The 23,050-nt window shown below is 43.1% G+C and overlaps 1 protein-coding gene across 2 annotated transcripts in view; it reads left to right on the top strand.

The window, feature by feature from the left end:
• The window catches only part of LOC101095064 (cadherin-11), a 151,778-nt gene that overhangs the window by 81,367 nt on the left and 47,361 nt on the right, over positions 1 to 23,050 (top strand). For both annotated transcript variants that reach the window (XM_023245550.2, XM_023245551.2), the window contains one exon: positions 21,987 to 22,387. In XM_023245550.2, the coding sequence (XP_023101318.2) occupies positions 22,160 to 22,387 (228 nt within the window). In that variant the 5' untranslated portion in view covers positions 21,987 to 22,159. The remainder of the gene's footprint in view (positions 1 to 21,986; positions 22,388 to 23,050) is intronic.

Genomic DNA, 23,050 nt, shown 5'->3' with positions numbered 1-23,050 from the left:
AACCACCCACTGAGCGCGACTTTCTAGCAGGGACAACGCAGCAGATGCCAGCCGGCAGTGGGGCATAATGGTTAGTGGAGACAGCCCTGGTTCCACCCAGTGCATACCAGCAAGTGATGTACTTGGTGACTTTGCTCTGAGTTACCAAAGGTCTTCTGAACCTCACTTCACTTCCCTCTCTTGTAAAATAGAGGCAGTAATACCCACCTCACTGAGTTGTGGTGAAGGGTAAGTAAGGTGATGATCACAAAGCCCTGGATGTGTCACCTAGCGCAGGGGACCTGGAGCCTCCTCATTGCAGCCCCCTTGCCCCTCTGATTGACAGATGTTCTCTCTTTTCCTTAAGTCCCTAATTGAAATGCTAATCAGGGTTCTAGCCCTTGCCTGCGGTTGGGCTCCCAGCAGCCTCACTGAGGTCACTGCCACCTCAGCTCAGCATCCCACCTCCCAGCAGCTAACTGGTCCTGCTCACCTTCAGGCTCCCAAGGTCAGTTCTGGCATGGCCAGGTCTTGGCAGATTCCAATGCCTTCTGTTGATAAATCTGTATTGTGGGTGGTGGGGTGGGGGTGGTGGTGGATGGAGTGGAAGGCAACCTGTTGAAGGCAACCTGTTAAAGGCAGTGTAAGCGGCCTGAACTCCTGGTTATGTCTGTCCAATGGTGAGGGGCCTACCGGGAGGACCTGATGTTACCAGCCAACTCTATTTGGACAGTCCAGTTACAGTCAGGTCCACATTGTTTCACTGACAACCAAACAAATGTAAAATTGACCTTAACACTATTAAGTTCTGGGGGCCAAGCTGTTCATGCCGGTAATAGTAATAGGTAGTATTTATTGAGCACTTACTATATGCCACACACAGTGTCCAGCACATCACAAGAATTACTTATATACCTACTTATTTCTAGAGAGCACAAGTGGGGGAGGGGCAGAGAAAGAGGGAGAATCCCAAGCAGGCTCTGTGTGGAGCCCTATGCAGGGCTCAAACTCATTAACCACGACATTATGACCTGAGCTCAAATCAAGGGACAGATGCTTAACCAACTGAGCCATTCAGCGCCCCAAGAATTATCTTATTTAATCTTCACAACAAGGCAAGGAGAGATGTGCTATACCAGTACCCCCATTTTTCATATGAGGCCATGAGACGAGGAAGAGTGGAGGTCAGCTTTAAATCCAGTGCTCTTGAAGGTGGCAGTGGGGACACTGCATGGGACAAATGCCCTGGAAGAAGGGTGGCAAAGACGAACTGAGAAATCATCCAGTCCACTGGATGACTGCACTCTGCCCTTCCCCACCTGTGTTAGTGTCCTGGGGCTGCCATAGTAACAAAATATCACAAGCGGGGTGGCTTAAACAACAGAAATTTATCGGATCACAGTTCTGGAGGCCAGAAGTCCAAAATCAAGGTGTTGGGCAGAGTTGACTTCTTCTGAGGGCTGTGAGAGAGACTCTCTGTCATAGATTCCTCCTAGCTTCTGGTATCCTCAGGCATTCCTTGGCTTATAAATGGTATCCCCCACCCTGTGTTCAAATTTCCCCTGTTTATAAGAACACCAATGATACTCGATTAGAGTCCACCTGAATGACTTCATTTTAACTTCATCATTTGCAAAAAAACATCTTTCTAAATAAGGTCACCTTCACAGCTGCTGGGGTCGGACTTCGACATCTTTTTGGGAGGCATCATTTGACCACAATTCCATCCAAGCTCTGCTTCCACTGTGCTCAATATCATGCCACCTGCTGGAGATAAGGTGATGAACGGAACTTACATGATCCCCATTGTCATGGAGCACTGATGATGCTGTCCTGGAGAATTTCTATCACTAGACCCTCTCGGTACTGCTGCTAAACCTCTTATCAGCAATTCCAAATGGCTCATCGAAGGGGACAAGTGAATGTAGCTTCGTCACTCTGAGAAAACCTAAAGACAGCATAATTGGAGACAAAAATTAATATTTGTTTAACTTTATTTGCATGCGCACATCTCCAATTCATCCACTGCTTTGCGTGGTGACATGTGATTTCTTGAAGTCTGTAAGTGTTTTGTTGGACATTTTCCCCTAGTTTACTGGTGGGTGTCATCATAGGCCTCCCAGACCAAGTGCTGCAAACACTTGGTAGTTTTATGGTAGTGGGATGTACCACTTCTTAGATGGAAGAATGATTAGCCTTTGTTCTGTTTAATTAAGCCTCACTTAATGGGCAAACGTTTTCTTTAACAAGCTTGCTGTCACCTCTTCAGTTATTTAAGGCAGTTCACTTCACATCAGGGGGGAAAAGAGAGAAAGGAAAAAAAATTCTCATTTGCTCAAACTCGATTGGTCTAAGGAAAAATGTGGCTGTCTGGAAGGTGCCTAATTGCCTCTGTGATGGTGCACTTCTTCTCTATTTAGTCCTAGGCTTCTTATTGAAACGCTAATCAGGGTTAGGTCTCACCTCTTGATGAATGATTCTGTAAAAACTTGATATGCCTCAGCTTAGCTAGGAACGTCTTCGTGCAAGTGTAATGCCACTCCGACTGAATGGGGAGATAACTAATGCCCTTAATTTTGTAAAGATGGCTGTGATTTGGTACATACAGTGCAGATCAGGGGAAATCAGAATGAAATTAATTTCCTTCTTTGCAGAGGCACCACCTTGGTTATATCATGAGCCACTTTGCCTTGGCTGTTTTTGCTGGGGATTTAAAGAAGGCTTGGCACATGTGCTTGGGCGTATTTCTTATAGCCAGGGTCAAGTTTAGGTTATGTCATTTCATTTGACATCAGAACTTAAGTTTTGTCTGATTTTGTTTCATTTGTCAAGTAGGAATAATTGTCCCTATGTCATAAGACTGTAAAGAGTATCATTCTAGATCAAGGGCTCACGTTATAGGAGCGTAGTGAGTATTTTTTTCCTTTCTCTCTATTCCCTGCCCCTCCCCACCCCCCACCAGCCCTTGAAGATGCGACACAGGGTGTTGTTTTGGATGTCCACCCCCCCAGCCAGCAGTCAGGCACCTATTCTAAATCCAAGTCGTAGGCTGCTTCTAAGTTCTAAGGTTTGACACTTCCTGATGGAAAATGAATAATGGAAGCATATACCCATTTAGTTTAACTGCAGGACCCCAAAATTCTGGACATGTGGCTATTTCTGCATGACTTTCCAACTTTGCATGCTGCAGGACAGGTATAAATGCAAGCACTGGCCAAAGCACAAATGTTGGTATTATAATTGCTGTTGGTCATTAGTGTATGTGTGGTTTACCATCTGCCTACATTTCCTGCCCCACCCTTTCCTCTTTCTTGAGCAGCATTTGTGCTTTTACAGCCCCAGATTCCTATCATTATCTGAACACAGACTCTCATTTCACGTCTTAGATATTGGCTCCTGGTGCTCCCACTGCCTAGATTGCTTTTCCTACCCTTAAACATCTCATCCATTCCTATATATCACTTCAAGACTTCACTCAGGTTTATCAGGTAGATCCTCCCTGAGCAACCACATCATTGTACCGTTGTGTCCTGGTTTATGGCGCATCTCTGCTCAGCTCTCTCACAACCAACGCCCCCATCAAGGCATGTTTCATGACATGTTTACCATTTTCTGGGCTGCCTTGCACGCTGCCACCACCACCATTACACTCTCGGTGACTTGAGGACCATGGCAGCATCTCTTTGGTGACTGTCTCTGCTTAGCTTGGCTCCAGGTTCTCAGTGCATGTTCTGGGCATGTTTTATGCACGTATCTTTATCAATTTTTTGTGCGTATGTGAACAAACATCGAGGAGTGCTGCATTCTTGAAAGTTGCCTACTAATCAGGCATGGTGTGTGCTCCTAATATAAATGATCCTGACTCTAAGACTTGGGTATTGGTTGTTTTCTGAGAACTAAAGTCAACTCAGAGGATGAAAGAGAACATTATTCCTAATTCCTCAATCAATTATCACTGTAGATAATCCTTTCATCCTTGGGCTTTTTACATTGTAGGTTACCTGTCAATATCCAAGGGTCTATTCTATCTTCTCTAGGGAAATCCAAGATCCTTCCTTGGTTTTCTCTGACCTCGGTTACACTGATGTTAAAGGTCCCAAAGTGTCAACATTTCCTCAGATGTGACCTCTTCTGCCCAGTGGTGCTGCTTCCCTGAGGACTAGGCAACAGCATTATGAGTTTGCAAAGAAGATGCTTGGAAATGATTCTGGGATTTAGATAGAAATAACTTGAGGCTTGGAGATTGACTTGCCTAGTCCAGTTTTTTTTTTTTTTTTTAATAGATGAGTTTCCACTTTGTCAGACAAACATACAGGACTTCCAGTCAAATGTGAAAGTCAGATAAAAAACAAATTAATCGTTTTAATATCCAGTTAAATGTGAAAGATAAAAAAACAAATAATCATTTAAAATCTGTCCCTCCAAATTGCATGGGATGTACTTTTTCTCAGAATAAGTGTTTTTTTTAAATTCAAATTTCATTGGGTGTCCTGTATTTTTATTTGCTAGATCTGACACCCCTAGTTCCCCCAAAAGTAAATGACACGGCCATTATGATCTAATAGGCTTGACGTCATGGGAGTGGTAGGGTTTGAAACACACAGACTTTCTGAGTCTCAAATGAGTATTCAGTTCTAAGTCATATGATTAGGAATGGAAATTTTTCTACTTTAGTACAAAGTGCTTTTTGCAAGCTTGTGATGATTATTCCTAGAAATCCATCTCATCTCAGCAAAGCAAGAGTTGGTTTAACACAGGATACAACTCAAGAGAAATGAGCCGTATTAAGACAGCTTTAAGAGAACTTGTAATAATTTTGTCACTTTGGCACACCGGAAGCCTGGCTGCAAATCCCAGGTGAGTTCCCATTAAGGCTACGTCCTCTCTTTAAAAATGCAGAATTTTTTTGTTGTATAGGATATTGAGAAAAATGACAAAGGGATTGTTTTGAGGAGAACCAAGCCACACAATGGAATAAAGGCATACAATTTAAAGTATCCATTTAGCTAGCGTACATCATTTCCACTTATCTTCAATATAAAATTTCAATTCCCCATGCTTATTAAAGAGAAATGATATAAAATTCTTTGGCCAGTTATGAGTGAAAGAATTGCCACTATTCTGCTATAATCTGAATCCCTCCTTTTTCTCATGATTTTCTTTTCTAAGATGGCTACACCGGAAAAAAAAATCACATGTTTATTACACTTTGCATAAAAAAATGTATCTTTATATGCTCACATTTCGATCTCCGTGCCAGGTTTGTGATTTGTAATTATTAGAAGACTTTGCTTCAACAAAATATGTCAACAAAATATCCTTTTGTTTTTTTCCTTATGACTTGAGGAACATTTTTTCTGGCTTATCATTTGGGTACCATTGGTATTTCAGTCTGAATTTTCCCAAAGTGATACCTCCATCCCCTCCTCATGTCAAAAAACCTATGCTCTGCTTACTTTATGCTAGCATCACTTTTCTTGATTTGAAAAGTCATTAGGTGGGTGATGGGTATTGAGGACGGCACCTGTTGGGATGAGCACAAGGTGTTGTATGGAAACCAGTTTGACAATGAATTTCATATTTAAAAAAACAAAGATAATGCTGCTATAAAAAACTAAAATAATATAAAAACAGGGAGGGGGACAAAACAGAAGAGACTAATAAATATGGAGAACAAACTCCATATTTGGAGTTTGGGATATGGGAGGGGTGGTGGGAGGTGGGATGGGCTAAATGGGTACGGGGCACTAAGGAATCTACTGAAATCATTGTTGCACTATGTGCTAACTAATTTGGATGTAAATTTAAAAAAATAAAAAATAAAACAAGTTAAAATAAAAAAATAAATAAAAAACAAAAAAAGAAAAGTCATTTCCTTTTTTGCATGTGAAAAATAGTCACCTGGACACATCCATGTGTGCCACTTAAACTTTTGTTCCTCAGCAGCAAGACCTTGATGTTTACCCAAACACTGAGGGTCGGGTATCTGTTGGAGCCCATGTGCACACTAGTAAAATACTGACATAAGAAAAGGATATAAATTATGTATCAACCAAAGGCTGGCTCAGTTCACTCTGAACAGGACAAAGCAGGATTCAGCAGCACCTTACAAAGACTCAGCCCTAAAGTCTGTTGGAATATCTCAGCTGCAGAGTGAGGAAGCGAAGGGAGGCGAGGTGTCAGCATGTGTGAGTGTCTTGGGGGGTGGGTAGCTTGAACAACTCTACTGCAGTAGAAACTAAGACCCCAGAGTCCTCAATCTGGGCTGGTACATAGAGGGTCCTTGTGGGGGAAGAGTGCAGTCAGTGCCAGAGATACACAGATATAGGCAGGAGGCAGCATCCTTTACTGTCTCCTCTGTCCAGGTACAAGCAGTAGGTAAAGATGCCAGAGGCAGGGCAGACCCCAGGGAGAAAAACCTGGCATGGCCTCAGCAATGCAGCTGGGCTTCTCAGCACAACAGTCGTGGGGAGGACGAGACAGGGAGTTTCCTATGAAATGAGGTATAAGCCTGGCTTCAGGGGAGGGCTGAGGAGGAGGCCATGGAGCCTTCCTCTCATTTCTACCAGGCAGAATTCTACCCATTTTCTATCCAGATCTAGGTCCTTGCTTCATGAAGTGGCCATGCCATTCTGAATATATCTTGACCTCTCCTGATGTTTAATATTTATGGTGATTTTAAGGAGCTGATTCGATCTGGAGCTGTTAGTTATTTTCTGAGTGTGTACATTTGTCAGATCAACTAGTTCTGAATCCCCCCATGACTTCTACCTTGTGAGTTCTGGGTGGACTTGGTTAGAATGCTGGACTTGAGACCTGAACATGTGTAGGTGTGGAAATGATGGAGGAGTGGAACTAAGACCTTGGAGGTGCAGAGGGCCCATGCCTGGGGCACCCAGTGCCATGATTAGATTAAGAACCAGAAACAGGCTATGAACCACGAGACCCAGATATATTTCTGTGACCTTGTGGGCAGACATCCTTGAGATGCAAGAGTGGGTATTTCCATCACAGATGTCTTGCCAGGAAGGCAGTAATTCCTTGATGGCATAGTTAATGACACAGAGCAATAGTTTGTTGTTCCTTATTGATCTGCTTCTTGGTTGATTGAGTCAAATGTGATCTAAAAGGACTTTTCCTTGGGGTTCCTGGTGTCTCAGTCAGTTAAGCGTCATCTGACTCATGATTTCTGCTCAGGTCATGACGTTATGGTTTGTGAGATCAAGCCCCTCGTCTGGCTCTGTGCTGACAGTGTGGAACCTGCTCGGAATTCTCTCTCTCCTTCTTTCTCTGCCCCACCTCTGCTTGTGCGCTCTCTCTCTCTCTCTCTCTCTCTCTCTCTCTCAAAAGAAATGAACTTTAAGAGGGCTTTCTCTTACCGAGTGATTCTAGAGAGCCTTTTCTGCCTTACCAATGGTACCATGGATTGCAAATCTGCCCTTCCAGTAAAATGTTTTTGGAAAGAGGTACTTAGTCGATCAATGTAAGATGCCTGAGAGCAATGGAAAAACTTATTCCTGGTTGCACGTGCATCTCTTAGGGAGACCTAGGGAAACAACCAGTTGGACTTTGTCACACTGGCGCTCTATGAACTGATTCAAGTTTTATATTATTTTGCTTGTTTATGCAATTTAATAAAGAACTGAAGCTAGTGTCACCTCCTTTCCTGTTGAAAACAGGATTGAAGACATGGCTGAATCTCCTTTGCAGTGTGGGTATTGAATTAACCAGCGGTGTGAGCAGTGGTTGGATAACAGCCACTCTTTCTGTCAGAGAATAATTCCAGGCCTCACCTTCATGCCCTCAGATGAAATATTGATGTGCGGGACTTGCCTCTACCACCATGTAACTCTTCCTTCCCTGAGCGACGTAGTCACTCTTTTTAACAACGATTAGCTCATGAGATCTCACAGAGCCACTTCATGTTGAGCTGGCTCCTTTGTTAGAAGATATTTATTGTCTGGCTGCCCTCCTACAGTTCCCTGCACTGCTTGCCTTTTATTCATCATTAGCACCTCCTTTGGAGGCTGAGGCAGTGAAGGATGTAGAGCAAAATTTTATTCTAATGTGGAAAACATTATGAAGGAGAGGTTTAAAAATCATGGTTCATTCATTCAAGGACTATTTGAAAGAGTGGAGCAGGCTGAAGAACCTCTGGGGGTGGGGCGATTCCTCTAAGGAAACATCGAAGGAGCTGGTGATGGTTGACCCTTGGGTGGAATATCCACTTTCTAAAACTCCCTAGTAATGCATGCGTTTCTTGAGGGCAAAGAACATGTTTCACCAAATTCATAGCATTTAACTAGTGCAGAATCCTAGTCTCCACAAATATTTAATTGGTTGCCATGTGGAATGAAATTTAGCTGAATTTGACCATGCCCAGGAATTAAAATTAAGACCTCCATAGGAGAATTACAGAGGAGTTCAACACAAAAGGTAGATAGGCAAGAGCTTTCAAACGGTCAAATTCCATTTTGGGTACTAATCAGTCACATGAACGAAAGTCAGTGCCCTGAAAGCAAAGTGCCCCAAGCCCTTGTTTCCTTATCTGGACAGTGAATGCCTTAACACAAAACTCCGGAGGATGCTGTAGAGAAAGAGGTAATCAAGAATGTATGTAAAGCAGGGCTCCTGGGTGGCTCAGTCGGTTAAGTGTCCAACTTCGGCTCAGGTCATGATCTCACAGTTTGTGAGTTCAGGCACCTCATCAGGCTCTGTGCTGGCAGCTCAGAGCTTGGAGCCTGCTTCGGATTCTGTGTCTCCCTCTCTCTCTGCCCCTCCCTTGCTTGTGCTCTGTCTTTCTCTTCCCCCACCCTCCCACCCCGCCCCGACCCCGATCAAGCAGAGGCTGAATGGTGAATGAAGACTTTACTAGGATGGCCTCCTGGAACTTCTCCATCTGGGAAAGCCCATGACATCTCATGTGACAAGTACCTGACAGCTTTGTCCAGACTCCCCACGAGTGATCCATTTCCATCCACTATTGAGGATAATTGAAAGACCCATGGTCTCTTCAGAGGTCCTTCTGGCCTGCATCCCTATTGAGTCTAGGGCTCTCACATTTTCATAGCTTTTCTTGTTGGAATCAGCCATCCCTTCTCTTGCCACCACACCCCCCATCCCACAGCCGAGAAGCTATACACAGGGGTCAGCGTCCCCACAAGTCAGCCTTACCGGGTCCTTTTGAGTCCAGTAGCAAACAAAAAGGGTGCCAGGTACATGAAAGGAATCCATATGCAGCATCTGACAGATTTTATATCTCTATCAGGGAAGAGTGCAATCACATCTCCTTCCTGTAATGGTAACAGGTCCTTGGCATTTGTTTATCTACAACCTACAAAGACAAAAAGCCAAAACTTTAAAGAGGACCTAAAGAAATGGAAGTTGCCACTCCTTCCAGCATTTCGTCATCCCCCTTCTCACCTAGGCAGTGGACATGATGCTTTTCCAAAGAGACTCTCTACCTATTATCTCATTCCAGCCTCGAATTAACTCAGAGGCCAGGGAGGTCAGACATCATTTGTCCTTTTCTTGTCATAAGAGAAACACACTCAGGGAGGTGAAGTGAGTTGTCAGCTGTCCGTGGCCTCACAGTTCCCTGAGCTGGGGCTCCCTAACCCAGGAGATCATGGGTGCTAAAGCAGGAATTGACTCGCCCGTGCATGGGCTGAGACAGTGAGTCTGCTAGGTGTCAAGATCTCAGAAGTGGTTTCTTTTCTTCCTTTCTTATTTTTTTTTTAAGGCAGCCAAACTGCTTTTCAAGGATCATCTTGCCGACTCTGGCTGTACTTCTGTTCTCTGTAGGGCAACAGACTATCCCCACCCATTCACAACCCCTTTCCTCTTAATTTCTTGGGGAATTCTGCTGGTCACCTTTGGAGAGCCATTGATCCTACCTAGTCTGTAATTTCACAGATAAGAAAACAGAGGTCTAGACCATTGGACATTGCACCATGAATTGGTGGCAGACCTTTGACTGCTTTCCTAGTACAGTGTTCTTTGTATAACTTCATTCAACAGACCCTTTATGGTTCGGATGAAGGTGTTTTAAAGCCTAAGGCCAACACTCATTAATAGAACTTTTTTCAATGATAAAGATGACCACTGAGCACTGGAAATGGCGCTAGGCCATTGAGGAAGTGAATTTTTAATTTTATTTAATTTAAATTAATGTAAACTTAAAAAAGCTACATGTGTCTAGGTTGCCACCATATTGGATAGGGGAGCTGTAGAACAGTGGTTCTCACCTCAAATATACTCCAGAACCACCTGGGGAGCCTCAAAAATACCAACTCCTGATTTTCATGGATTTTGATTGGTGTTGAGTAAAGCCTGGTCAAGGGGATTTTTAAGACTCTCCAGTGAATTCTAATGAGCAATCAAGTTCTAGGGGCACTGATCTAAACGTTAAGTTCCATAAAGTACAGAGGCCAGGCCAGGTGTACACATCACTGCTCAGGTGCAAGGAATTTGGTGACCCCAAATCTTAAAGAACCCTGTATATTTTGGGGAAGAGGAAGACATAACCGCGGACAAAAACTATCAGAAGTGCCCTTATTGTCTGAAAGGACAGTGTAGTCCAAAGGAGTGGAAATGGTCACTCCTACCTGAGGAAGTTAGAAGAGGCAGTCTCTATGGTAATGATTCTGGTAATGAATTATAAATAAGATACATTTTTTCCCCAGAAATGCATTTGTAGCAATAGATGTTTCTGCCAGGCAAGTCAAAACTCACGTCTGTAATTCACAATAGGATTAACCTGGGATTATGGAAAATCTAATTAAGTGAACCATATTATCTGAGACCCACAAAAGACACTTAACGTTGCCTTTGAAAGTCCTGCCTGTCTGAAAGTGTTAGGCATATGCTTCAGAAAATGCTCTGCACATGTACAAGGCACTTGACTGGTTTGCTGTATCCCATTACTTTTCTTTTATGCTTAACTTTTTAAAAAATCCCATTACTTTTGATAAATGACATTAATACATCTGAAAAGAAAGAATTGGGCTTCAAAGATTGGATTATTTCAAACTACAATGAGATCATTATGAGGCTATTGTTGGTGTCTGCTTTCTAAAAATAAGGGGGGAGAAAACCTTCTGTGGTATATGTAGAGATACCTCCCCCCCAAAAAAAAGCCAGTAAAAAATGTGGCAGAGTTTATTCTACCCTTAGCGTGATAGCATGGTTTGGGAAGGCACGTTAGAAAGACACCTCCAGAACGCCCACCCGCACTCTGGTAAGAATCAAGCTTCTGATAATTGGAAGCAGCTTAACATTCTGCATTCTGCACTTCTGTTCCGAGGCTGATTACGCTGGACCCATGCGTGTGGACCACGATGGATTGGGGTCACAGGCTGGATGTTGCAGAATTCTGAAGACTCTAGGCAGTGGTGATTTGAGGCACTCTCTCCCCTTGTTTGGGTAATTATTTCCAAAAAAAAAACCCACATCAAGCCCTTGTCAGTTATTAAGACCACCTTGGGATAATTCCTCCTCTTACTGTTTATACTCAAAAGAAAAAAACAAAAAAATAAAAAAACAAAACCAGTCTTTGTGGAAAGTGTTTCCCTGCAGATTCCAGCGATAATATGCACACTGTTTTCCCTCTTCCTGTTCTCCACTGACAGTCCTTGAAGAGATCTCCTGGGTCCTTATTTATGAACGTCTTTACCCTTATAGAATGCAGACTGTTTGCTTCCAAGTAGTAGTTTGCATGGGAGGATGCTTTTAAGCTGGGTTTGGGGGAGGCAAGAGGGGAAGGTAGATGCTGAATAAATTATCTTCCACTCCGTGCTTTCCCTTTTGTTTTTCCTCCACAGTGAGGACTTTAGGTTTTGTTCAGTTTGTTTTTGTTGTTGTTTTGTTTTGTTTTTTTGCACAAGTTGCCCGGTATTTCTGTATCTCCCTTTTCCTATTTTCCGCTGAAGGAAGACTAAGAGTGAAAGGTCTAAGGGAGGTTTCCTCCAGCTCTGAGAGTCTAGCATTGAATAATACAGCAGAATGCCCAGACTGGAAACAAATGGTAACATTGTAATACCCACCCTTGGAAGAACTGGGAAACTTCACTACTCGGAAACTTCCCATGTAAACATCAGTCCCTAGGCTTCATAAGTTTAACACATTTAAAACCGAATGTATGCTCTTTTTCCCCAAACTGGCCCCTCCCCTAGTGAGGACAGGAGCAGCACCTCCACTATAGCCTCAGCCTCTGGCCTTCTCAGTTTGCCCAATTCCTAAGGCCCTCCACATGAGCATGTTTCTTGAAAGGTACCCTTTCCTCTAACCAGGCTGATATTTCCAATCTGGAGCCTTGTTACTTCTCACCTGAACCACTGCAATAAATCCAGGAAGTCTCTGTTGACCACATGCCCTTCTCTCTCCAGATATGCTAGAATCCTCTACTGTGCTGTCCTAGGGGGTGGCCACTAGCCACATAAGGCTGTTGAGCTCTTGAAATGTGGCTACCCCAAATAGAGACGTGCCATAAGTTTAAAATACATACTGGGTTTTAAAGACTTAGGACCAAAAAAACAAATAAACAAACAAACAAAAAAAACCCACAAAAAAACCAGGGGTGGTGTGTACAAAATATCTCAATAAATCATCTATTTCTTATGTATTGAAATGATACCATTTGGGGAATACTGGATTAAATAAAATACAGTGTTAAAATTAATGACCCCATTTTTTTTTAACTTTTAAAATGTAGCATCTAGGGACACCTGGGTGACTCAGTTGGTTAAGTATCCAACTCTTGATTTCGGCTCAGGTCATGTTCTTCAAGTCCCAGGCTGAACTCTGTCCTGACAGTGTGGAGCCTGCTTGGTATTCTTTCTCTCCCTCTCTTTCTGTCCCTCTCCTGCTCGTACTGCCTTTCTCTCAATCTCTCAAAAGAGATAAACATTTTAAAAGTAGCATATAGAACATTTAAAATTATACATGTGATTCATATTATATTCTTATTGGACAACACTGGTCTTCTTTATCTCATTTCTCTCATTTATTTGTATCATTACATTTAACAATTCCTGTTATAAGTATTATTTTGTTTATCTCCCCTTAATGGACAACCTCTTAGAGCCTTCTGTAGGACTTGCACCTTCTTGCATGTTGTATGTATATTGTATGTCACATCACTGTATCCATGTCGTAAATTACATATTTAGGAGTTCTTGAAGGAACAAAACTCCTAATTTATCCTCTTTTTTTTTTAATGTTTATTTATTTTTGAGACAGAGAGAGACAGAGCATGAATGGGGGAGGGCCAGAGAGAGAGGGAGACACAGAATCCGAAGCAGGCTCCAGGCTCCGAGCTGTCAGCACAGAGCCCGACGCGGGGCTTGAACTCACGGAGTGTGAAATCATGACCTGAGCCGAAGTCAGACGCTCAACCAACTGAGCCACCCAGGCGCCCCCTAATTTACCCTCTTGATCACCTGCAGTGGGCCAGGCTATGTCAAGTTCATACAAGATTCGCTCCTTTCATTTTAACTCTCCCACTGAGATCCATCGTCGTGTTTTCACATTTTCAAAATGGCGGCGTGGTGACTCATGGAGGCTGGATCATACACCTAGTGAACAAGCAGTAACTCTTGAGCTCTAGCCCTCTAACCCCATCTGACCCCTGAGCCCCTGCTCTTAACAACTGTGTCAGAACTCCCGGTTCTCATGGTCAGTTTCTTCCATATACCTCTGACAGCTGGGATTCCATCAATCTCTGGATCAGAGTTTTTAATGGACTCCCATTGCCCGTCAGGAGAAGTTTTGATTCCTAATGCTGGAACTCAGAGCCAGTCACATTAACAGGGGTGTGCACTGCCTAGTCCCAGAGGATGCCACTGCTTCTATCTGATGTAAGTGCAGCCTCCTGCGGATGTGCATGAAGCAGTCCTGCCAGCTAGGACCCAGACTTTCTAAAAGAGGTGAAACCTCCATCCAGGGAAGGTTGCTGTGTCTCAGCACAGCACAGACTCACAGGCCCCAGTAGGCATGGAAGACCTTTATAAGCTATTGCCAGCCTCCTATTTTATGGAAAAGAGAAAGTTAGTCTCAGATGAAGAAGAATTTTTTTTGGTAAGGTTACACAATTTTTCAGTGGCAGAACCTTTGCCAGAACACAATTGTCTTGACTTTTGTTGTAAAGATCTCCCTCTGGCCCCACTGTTTCTTGGATATTCAGAAATGAAGGAGGCATTTCTATGTAGGAACAGATTATCTCCACAGCTACAGTACTTCACCCTTTATCAGAAGAAACACCTAACTTTTTATTAAGGACAGCAGCAGTCCTTAATTGCTAGATTTTCAGAGAACGGGGCCATGCTTGTGTCATTTACATGGTGTGGGGACCAGAGACCATGTTTGTTTCTATTTGGTTACTAACTGGCTTTCTCATAACTTTGATTTCACCAAAACTTTGGCCACAGACGAAGGCTAGTCCATCTGCCTCACCCCCCTCGCCCCCAGCAGCCCATCACCTTCCTGTTTCAGTTCTCTTACTAACTGAAACATGGTTCCTGTTTTCTTTCATTCAAGTTCACAAGTGAATATGATTCACCCAGCTTGTCCTTTTGAGCCAGATTACACAGGTTAAAACAATCAGTGGTCAATTTAAGACCACTCACTGGTTGGTTATCACCAAACTAGAAGCGTTTCAATCAGCCACGACTCAAGATGGGCATGGAGACTTCAGATGTTAGAGGCTGTAGAGATAGGTGTTTACTTGGAAGAAGCTAGAATGGATAAGCACTAGAAGACTGGAATGATATGGAGTGGACAATAATGATGGAATGATCATCAGCAGACATGTGCTTCCCAATTCCTTGGTGCTTGTGAACACAAGTCCTGTTTGCACTGATCCCATTACACCATTATCCATCTCCTTAGACGACTGTCTCACTGTTGTTCGGGTACTGTCTACAGATCAGAGACACATAAGCAGTCTACGGATCCCTCATGTCCAACCCAGGCCTGGCACTGTGACACGTTACTGCTGAATGAAGGAACTGACAAATAAGAAAGCTTTATAGATATTTACTGCTCTGAGACAAAAGGGAAATTTACATACAGGCCTTTGGTACCACAAATGAAGTTACATTATGTTGAGCATCTGTTTATCATTGCCATTTTTGCCCTAATTTTCCCTCAGGTATTTTAGCTCATGCAAAAAAAAAAAAAATTAAAATAAGATCTTTCTCTTTCCACACATTCATATACAGTGTTTATTCACAGTCTGAGATGTCACAGCTGACATGACTTCCTGTATGTGTTGATGTATTTTATTCATCTTAATGATTAACATTTTAAAATATCACAGTGAGAAAAAGAGTGTCTTAAGGATTGAGTAGAGCACAAATAATAAGTCCTTCATTGCACACAGTGTATTTAATCATCTTATTAATGGAAGTTTACTTAATTATTTGAAGAGATAAAAGTAAATAATCACAGAATGATTCTACGTGTTTGGGGTCTGGGAACTTAAGCTGGATTCCGATGATTCTTTGTGGCCATGAAAGCCTGAAAATACAAAGGCTGATTGTACATACTTTAAAAATAAATGAAATTCATATGTAACAGATTATTTTCAATATCAAATACAATTTTGGAGCTAAGATGATCCTTGAAGATGCATCAGGCAGTCTCGTTATACTAAGATAACGAGTTATCTCCAGAGTTTGGGAGTCAGGTAAAGTCAAAGCATGGGTTTTGCACTCACGTAAACTTGAATTTCAATTGTGGCCTTGCTAGTGATTGAGGGTTTACTCAACCCCTCTGAGCCTGACTTTCCTTATGGGTAAAATTTGGGTGATACTTACATACAAGTTGTGGTAAATATACAATTAAATGGTCTGTACCAAGCCCTGAGTATCTTGCCCAGCACTAGGAAAATCAAGCACCTGGTCAAGGATAATCCCTACTATCATTATCTAATTTTATGGGGCCCGTAAGTGATGCAACCAGGATTTGGACCCAGGTCTGCCCAACGCCAGGCAGTAAGCGATCTTTGCACTTTCAAAGCTGACACTCATGTGGTTCTCTATTTCTCTAGAAGCAGAGGATCAGAATTAAACATTGCAGCAGTTTTAAAATTTCCACTCGCCCCAGAGAACGTTAGGTCATGGATAAGGGCCCCTATTTGCTGCATACTTTGACATGTGAATTTGGTATTAAAGCATGGAGCAAATGACCCTTTCGCAGTCTTTGCTGTGTGTTTTGCACCTGAGCAGAAGTGATTATTATCTTAAGCTTATGCTTGCCTCCCAGTGTAGAAATCAGGGAAGAAGAAATATGATTCGATAGTTCTTACGATATTTCCTCTCGCCATTCTCTGTGAGTTCCACAGACATGGCATAATTCCTGTGCTGTGATTTGAAACTAGAGACCAGCTCAGTGCTGAGTGATGAGATCTGAACGGGGAATAAAATATGCTTGAATTAATTTGCATAATAGAACCCGATTGGTTACAAAGCTGTGTTTGTTGAAGTGGAGAGCAGAGCCCCGGAGCTCCCCCGCAAGGGGACACTGCACATGCAGAATGGAGTTTTGAGTTCTGGTGAGGGCCTCGATAATATTCTTAATGTAATGATAACCTGTCTTTAACTGTAAATTAGCTCCCTGGAAATGAAAAGAACAGGTCAGCCTGTCTGATCCTTCCAGCTCTGTGGGGAAGAGAAAGCTGAAAAACCAAAGCTGCTTGCTTTCTGCTAAGCGCTTCCGTCTTTCTTTCTCTACCCGATAACAATTTCCAGCAGGAGTCCAAATATACTTAAACACCCGTATATGTCATTTTCTTTTACGGAGACAAAAGCAGGCACAGCAAGAGGGTTTTATGCTCAAGGCGCAATAGCTTATGACGGGCTATCTGCTCTCAAGATAGAGGGGCGAGACTTCCACTTAGAGCTGGTGGTTTTGCAAATCCATTTTCCTGTCATGTTATTACTCCTGTGACTTTCAACAACATTTATTTTTCCTTCCGAGCAATATGCTCCCACCATAAAGTAAAGTCCTCCTATATGTTTTAGTGGAACCCCAATGCTTAGACATCCTGGCACACTGCTAAAAAGTGCTTTAATGGAAGGATTGTTTGAGAATCGCCTTGGGGGTCTTTATTAAAACCAATTAGAACACTGATATATTTCCCTGATTATTACCAATGTCAAGACCTTCTTAGGAGGGCAGCCTCCTATTAATTTTCATGTGTGATTCCTGCAAACTCTCTACCATTGAATATATCAATCAGATTTCTAGATTTTAGAAGTGTTTCTTTAAAGAAGAAAAATGAATCTCCTTGAACACACTTTTTAAACGTATATACTTAGAAATTCTGAAACAGAGCATTTAAAAATAAAAAGCAACGATTAAGTTTTGTGTAATGTGTTAAGGACCTGGTTGTACTGTGTTGTTGATGGACTGATGTAATTACTTCCTGTTCGTCTTCGCTTTGGTCACTGCTATAAAATGCTTTATCTTCCTCTTCTGGGTTTGGTTTTAGTATTTTAGTCACCCCCAGTGCCACCAAAACTTAAACTGTTCTCGTTGTAAGACTATTATGTGTGTATCAGGATGCATGTCTATGTATGACCTGCAGTCTTTTCTTCTCCGAAGGACAGTATGGGGCACAGGATTATAGGGGACAAGGATGCAGACCTTGGAGCCAAATACGTAGGGTTCGTGTCCCAGTCCCTCTACTTACTGGTTCTGTAACCATGGGCAAGTTGCTAAATCTTGCTATGCCTCAGACTGCTTACCTATAAAATGGGACTTGCAATAGTACTATTTTGTAGGGTTATTGTGAAAATTTCATGACTCAACTCGTGGAAAGCACTTAGAAGAGTGTTAGCCAGAAAATAATCCGGTACAAATATTAACTTTTATTACTATTTTCATCAGAGTCATATTATTAGTATATACCACGTTTTAATGTTGGTTTACTTCAGGTGCCCGCTAGCTTACAGTATCTGTATCACAGGAGCCACATCAGTTCTTTATGAATTCAGACACAAACAAATGGCAGGAGTTAGTATTGTTCACTGGTTACGAACACAGACGCCAGAGCCAGATGACATGTGTTCAAATCCCAGCTCTGCTCTTTCCCAGAAGTGTAGCCTCGCACAAATTGCTTCATTTATCCAGGCCCCAGCTTCCTCATCCTTTATAATAAGAATATTCATAGTACCTATTCAGAAGTTTGTTGTAGAAATAAATGGCTGAATTACTATTTGTAAAGTTTTTAGAACAATAGCTAGAAAAAGCTTTCACTGAGTGAATTTTCATTCTGAAAATGAATATGTATTTTTTAAATTATGTCTTAAAATTCATCTTATACATGCCTGAGGCTAATAATTAAAATAACTTTTACATATTACATTTACTTATTGAAGAAGCACTTTGAAATAATGGGTTTAATGAGTTACTTTTACTTATTTTAATTAAAAAATATTTATTTATTTTAGAGAGAGAGGACACACATCCACAAGCGGGGGAGGGGCAGAGAGAGAGGGAGACAGAGGATCCCATGTGGGCTCTGCGCTGACAGTAGAGAGCCCAATGCGGGGCTCAGACCCACGAGGCATGAGATCCTGACCTGAGCTGAAGCCAGACACTCAACTGACTGAGCCACCCAGGCGCCCCTCAATGAGTTACTTTATGTCTTTTATAATTTTCTTTAATGTTTAGTTATTTTTGAGAGACAGAGAGAGACAGAGCACGAGTGGGGAAGGGGCAGAGAGGGAGGGAGACACAGAATCCAAAGCAGGCTCCAGCCTCTGAGCTATTGCCACAGAGCCCAAAGTGGGGCTGCAAGATCATGACCTGAGCCGAAGTCGACTGAGCCACCCAGGTGCCTGTCAATGAGTTACTTTTAAAAGCAAGTTGTTTTTGCTATTCTTTCCAAGAAAAGAAAATCGATAATTTCATCTTTTCAATAGTGGGTTTGTTGTTTATTGGTCATGTGGAAACTCTTAAATTCATTAGCTGGAATTTTTTTTTTTATCAAGGGAAAAAAGTTGTCATCTAGTTTTAACACTTCTGGTGTCAGAAGTAATTGTGCTTTACAGCAAAATGGAAGCCAGAAGAAAGAGGTGCAGAAATATGAACTTTAATTAAACCCTTTCTTTCAAATATACTTCACAGTTTATATGCAAGAATAATTTATCACCATGTGAATGAACACTTAATACTTGGCATGGTGTAAAATGGGCAGGGATCTTGTTGCACCATATGGTCTTTTCTGTTGCTTCTTCTTAAGATTCTACGGTGGCAGTATTAAGTTTACTTGAAGTATGTGGCTCAAATCATACATTCAGCTTTTATTAATGGTTTGCTTTCGAAAGTGCAGGCACTGGACCTATAATCATGTATAAAGTATAATCCCAACCATGAAGATGCATCCAGTTTAGTAAGGAGATGGTGTATGAATCAGAAGAAATCCCCAACAATCTCTCACTGGAGCTCCAACCATGAATCTGAAACTGGAAGCCATTTGTAGAAAATGTCACGCAACAGCTTCATTTTAGAGAGAATGTACCAATGCGGGAATGATGAGGTCCCATGACAAGCTACTGGCAGATCCTTGACGATATATCTGGCTTCCTGACTTAAGCCCGAGGATCTTTGTATTGCTTCACATTGACTCATTTTGTGATCTAACTGCTCCTGGGTCCCTATCTGTGCTTTTTCCACACAGTCAGTTTGGATTGCAAGAAACAGCATTTGATGTATTATTAATATGCCCAAGTCTGAGGATGAAGCTGTTAAATGATGGCACTGCCTTTTCAGTCTTTCTCTCTCTTCCACACAGCCTTTTGCATACCCTGAAATGTCTGTCTACAACAAATATTGGACTCCATATTCCTTGAAAAGAGACTAACAGAATACATCATACCGTGTACTGGGGGCAGTGACGGACTTCTGAAAACCTAGATATGTTTTCCCATATTACAAAGGAGGCAGAGAAGCTTGGGTTGGTAAAGTCAAAGACCACCATAAGGGACAATGTTCTGCTCCAACAAATTCGAATTCCACCAATTCCTTTGTTTTCTAGACTACTGAGACCAGACGGATACCATGTGGTATCCCCCATGTAACTCTTATTCCTCAATTCGTCTCTTAGAGAAAGCACCTCACCATCCTTTTCTGGGCATCTCAATCTGTAAGGCAAGAACACCTCCTTATACTGAGTAAGACCTGTGGGCTTGGATTGTGGCATTCTAGGAGGAGAGGAAGAGACCCGGTGTGTGCCCTGCTCTGTATGCAGCCCCGTATGTGTGCAGCAATTCTTGTCATCAACATTGTCGAGACGAGACCACTCCAGAGCCTCAGAGTGCCTGAATGAAATGCCCAAGGCCTTCTATATTATAAGATATAGAAGTGGTATCCCAATCCAGGTCTATCTGATCTTCAAATCTAGGTACATTCCACTATGCCAAGATTCAGGATGCTTCCTTTCTGTTCTCTTCCCCTCCCCCCTCCCCACTACTACCACTACATTCATACTGGATAGCTAAGAATTAAATGATTTTTTTTCGACACTGCTCAACAAGCTCACCAGTGTCATTTAGACCCACCAGTGCTGAAATGAAGTGTCATCCTCAGTATCAGTGTGTTACCCTCCGTGTCCAACAATCTTTAGTGATTCACCTCCTTCAGTGGTGGGTGTGGTAATGGGGATTGATTGCCTGGTTCTGGGAGCTAGGGTTTCAGCTGGAGTGTGGGTGGTGTACCAAAGGAAGAGGTTGATTGTCCAGAAGAAAATGCAGGGCGCTAGGGAGGGGAACAAGCAAGGGGAGTTGCATAGGGAATAATTAACTTTCCAGCACCAGCAAGACTAAGTCTACTGAAGAAGTCCAGGAACCCGAGGCAGGAATTAAGGACCAGAGTAACTATAGGTCAGAAACCCACAAGAGGGATGGAAGGCTCATCTTTCTACTCATGAGTAGCTGAGCCATTGCTGAGTGCCAGGAACAAGACCTTTGGATCAGTCAGTGGGGTATGCTCTTGTATTTTGCATCTCCTGGTTGGAAAAAGCTTGTAAAGTATCCTTTTTAAGACTGCCAGGTTAAGGATCTTCAGCTTCTTGGGTAGACCCTCGATCAAACAAAAGCAAATCTTGTTCATTAAATTGACTCTGTAGCATTCACCGATCCACCAATGAGAACTTGATTGATTATTTAATTGGCAAGTGTTTCAGTGACCATGAGTGGTTTCTCGGCATCTGCCCCAATCTCCTTTCTCTGGCAGGTTCCATTGCTGCCTTTCTCCTTCCTTACACCACACAGTCATGCTGACCAGCGCTGGGACATGCTGTGCTTATGAAGAGCTCTGGGCTTTGGGTCACACTGTTTCTCCTGCATGGCCAACCCATCCACTCCGTTCTGATCACAGTAACTCACTTGAGGGTGGAGCACAGCCAGCCTGCACTCCAGGAGTCTCCCACAACTGCCTCTACTCTCTGCCGTCTCCACCCTCAATCCCCATGGATTAGATGTTCCTCTCCTGGACTCCCATAATGCCCCAAGTTTCCCCATTATGAAAACATACCCTAGCGTAACTGTGATCAAAAATAATAATAAATAAATATGGAATGCTTGCTTTGTACCAGACATCGTGCTAAGGGATTTAGAGGCACTAGTCATTTAATCCCCGTGTCAACCTTGCAGTGAGTACGATTAGCATCCCCATTTCATAAATGAGCAAGCAGAGCTCAAAGAGCTGGGGTTTACCCCAAACCTGGAGCTGGTTTGTAGGTGGCAAAACTGCCACCGAGACCCTGGCAGCTGGATTCCACAGCACACGTGTTCATCCTCATAAAGACCTTGAGGGATTTCCTTGTGTGTTTATTCCACCCGCCATGTGACAAGCTGCAAGAGAGAGCAGGGACTGTTTCTTACTCAGCCTGCCCCCTCACTACCCAGAAGGAAGTGCTCCTGTGGTCCAGCGTTTATGGGATGGGATTGAAATGAATTGGGGATGGAGCCCGCAGCTAATCTGACCTTTCTCTCTGCCCGCAGAAGCCGACTGGGGAAGTGGGCAGCCCTGACCGTGATGTGCTCAGCCAGCAGAGACATTCCATTCCGAGAGAGGTCTGCCTGACACGTCTGGGAGGCCACCATCAGCCAGGCCGCCACAGGGTTGGTGAAAGGGGTGACAGCCGCATTCTCCTGTGCCTACCACATAACCAAAAATGAAGGAGCACTACTGTTTACAAGCCGCCCTGGTGTGCCTGGGCGTGCTGTGCCACAGCCAGGCCTTCACCACCGAGCGACGGAGCCACTTGCGACCCTCGTTCCATGGGCACCACGAGAAGGGCAAGGAGGGGCAGGTGCTGCAGCGCTCCAAGAGAGGCTGGGTCTGGAACCAGTTCTTCGTGATCGAGGAGTACACCGGGCCTGACCCCGTGCTCGTGGGCAGGGTAAGGCTGCTGCTAGGCAGCGTTTGTCTCTCTCGCCACCGTTCCAATAGTAGGGTACGGCCAAAAAAGAAAATTTCTAGGTGGGAAAACACTAATGGCGCTTCAGTAAAAACCATAAAATCAATGTTTAAACAGCCTTTCAGGGGCACCTGGTGGCTCAGTCGGTTAAACATCTGACTTCAGCTCAGGTCATGATCTCATGGTTCACGAGTTTGAGCCCCACATCAGGCTATGTGCTGACAGCTCAGAGCCTGAAGCCTGCCTCTTGGGGAGCCTGGGTGGCTCGGTCGGTTGGACATCCGACTTCAGCTCAGGTCATGATCTCACTGTTCCTGGATTCAAGCCCCACGTTGGGCTCTGTGCTGACAGCTCGGAGCCTGGATCCTGCTTTGGATTCTGTGTCTTCCTCTCTCTCTGTCCCTCCCTTGCTCATGCTCTGTCCTCTCTCTCTCTCAAAACTAAACATTAAAAAAAACTAAACAGCCTTTCAGACTTTTTAATTTTTCAATTCATAGTCATCCATGTTAAGAACACTTACATTTTCCACTGAATGTTATACCATGGAACTCCATTTTTAATAGCTGCACAATAGTCTACTAATTAACCATCATTTATTGGCCCATTCTCCAAAGGAAGACATGTCCCTGCCTACACCCTATCTCC

The sequence above is a fragment of the Felis catus genome, chromosome E2 (assembly GCF_018350175.1).
Source record: "Felis catus isolate Fca126 chromosome E2, F.catus_Fca126_mat1.0, whole genome shotgun sequence".
NCBI lineage: Eukaryota > Metazoa > Chordata > Mammalia > Carnivora > Felidae > Felis > Felis catus.
The sequence above is the reverse complement of the archived record's forward strand: the minus strand, read 5'-3'. Positions and strand labels throughout refer to the sequence as shown.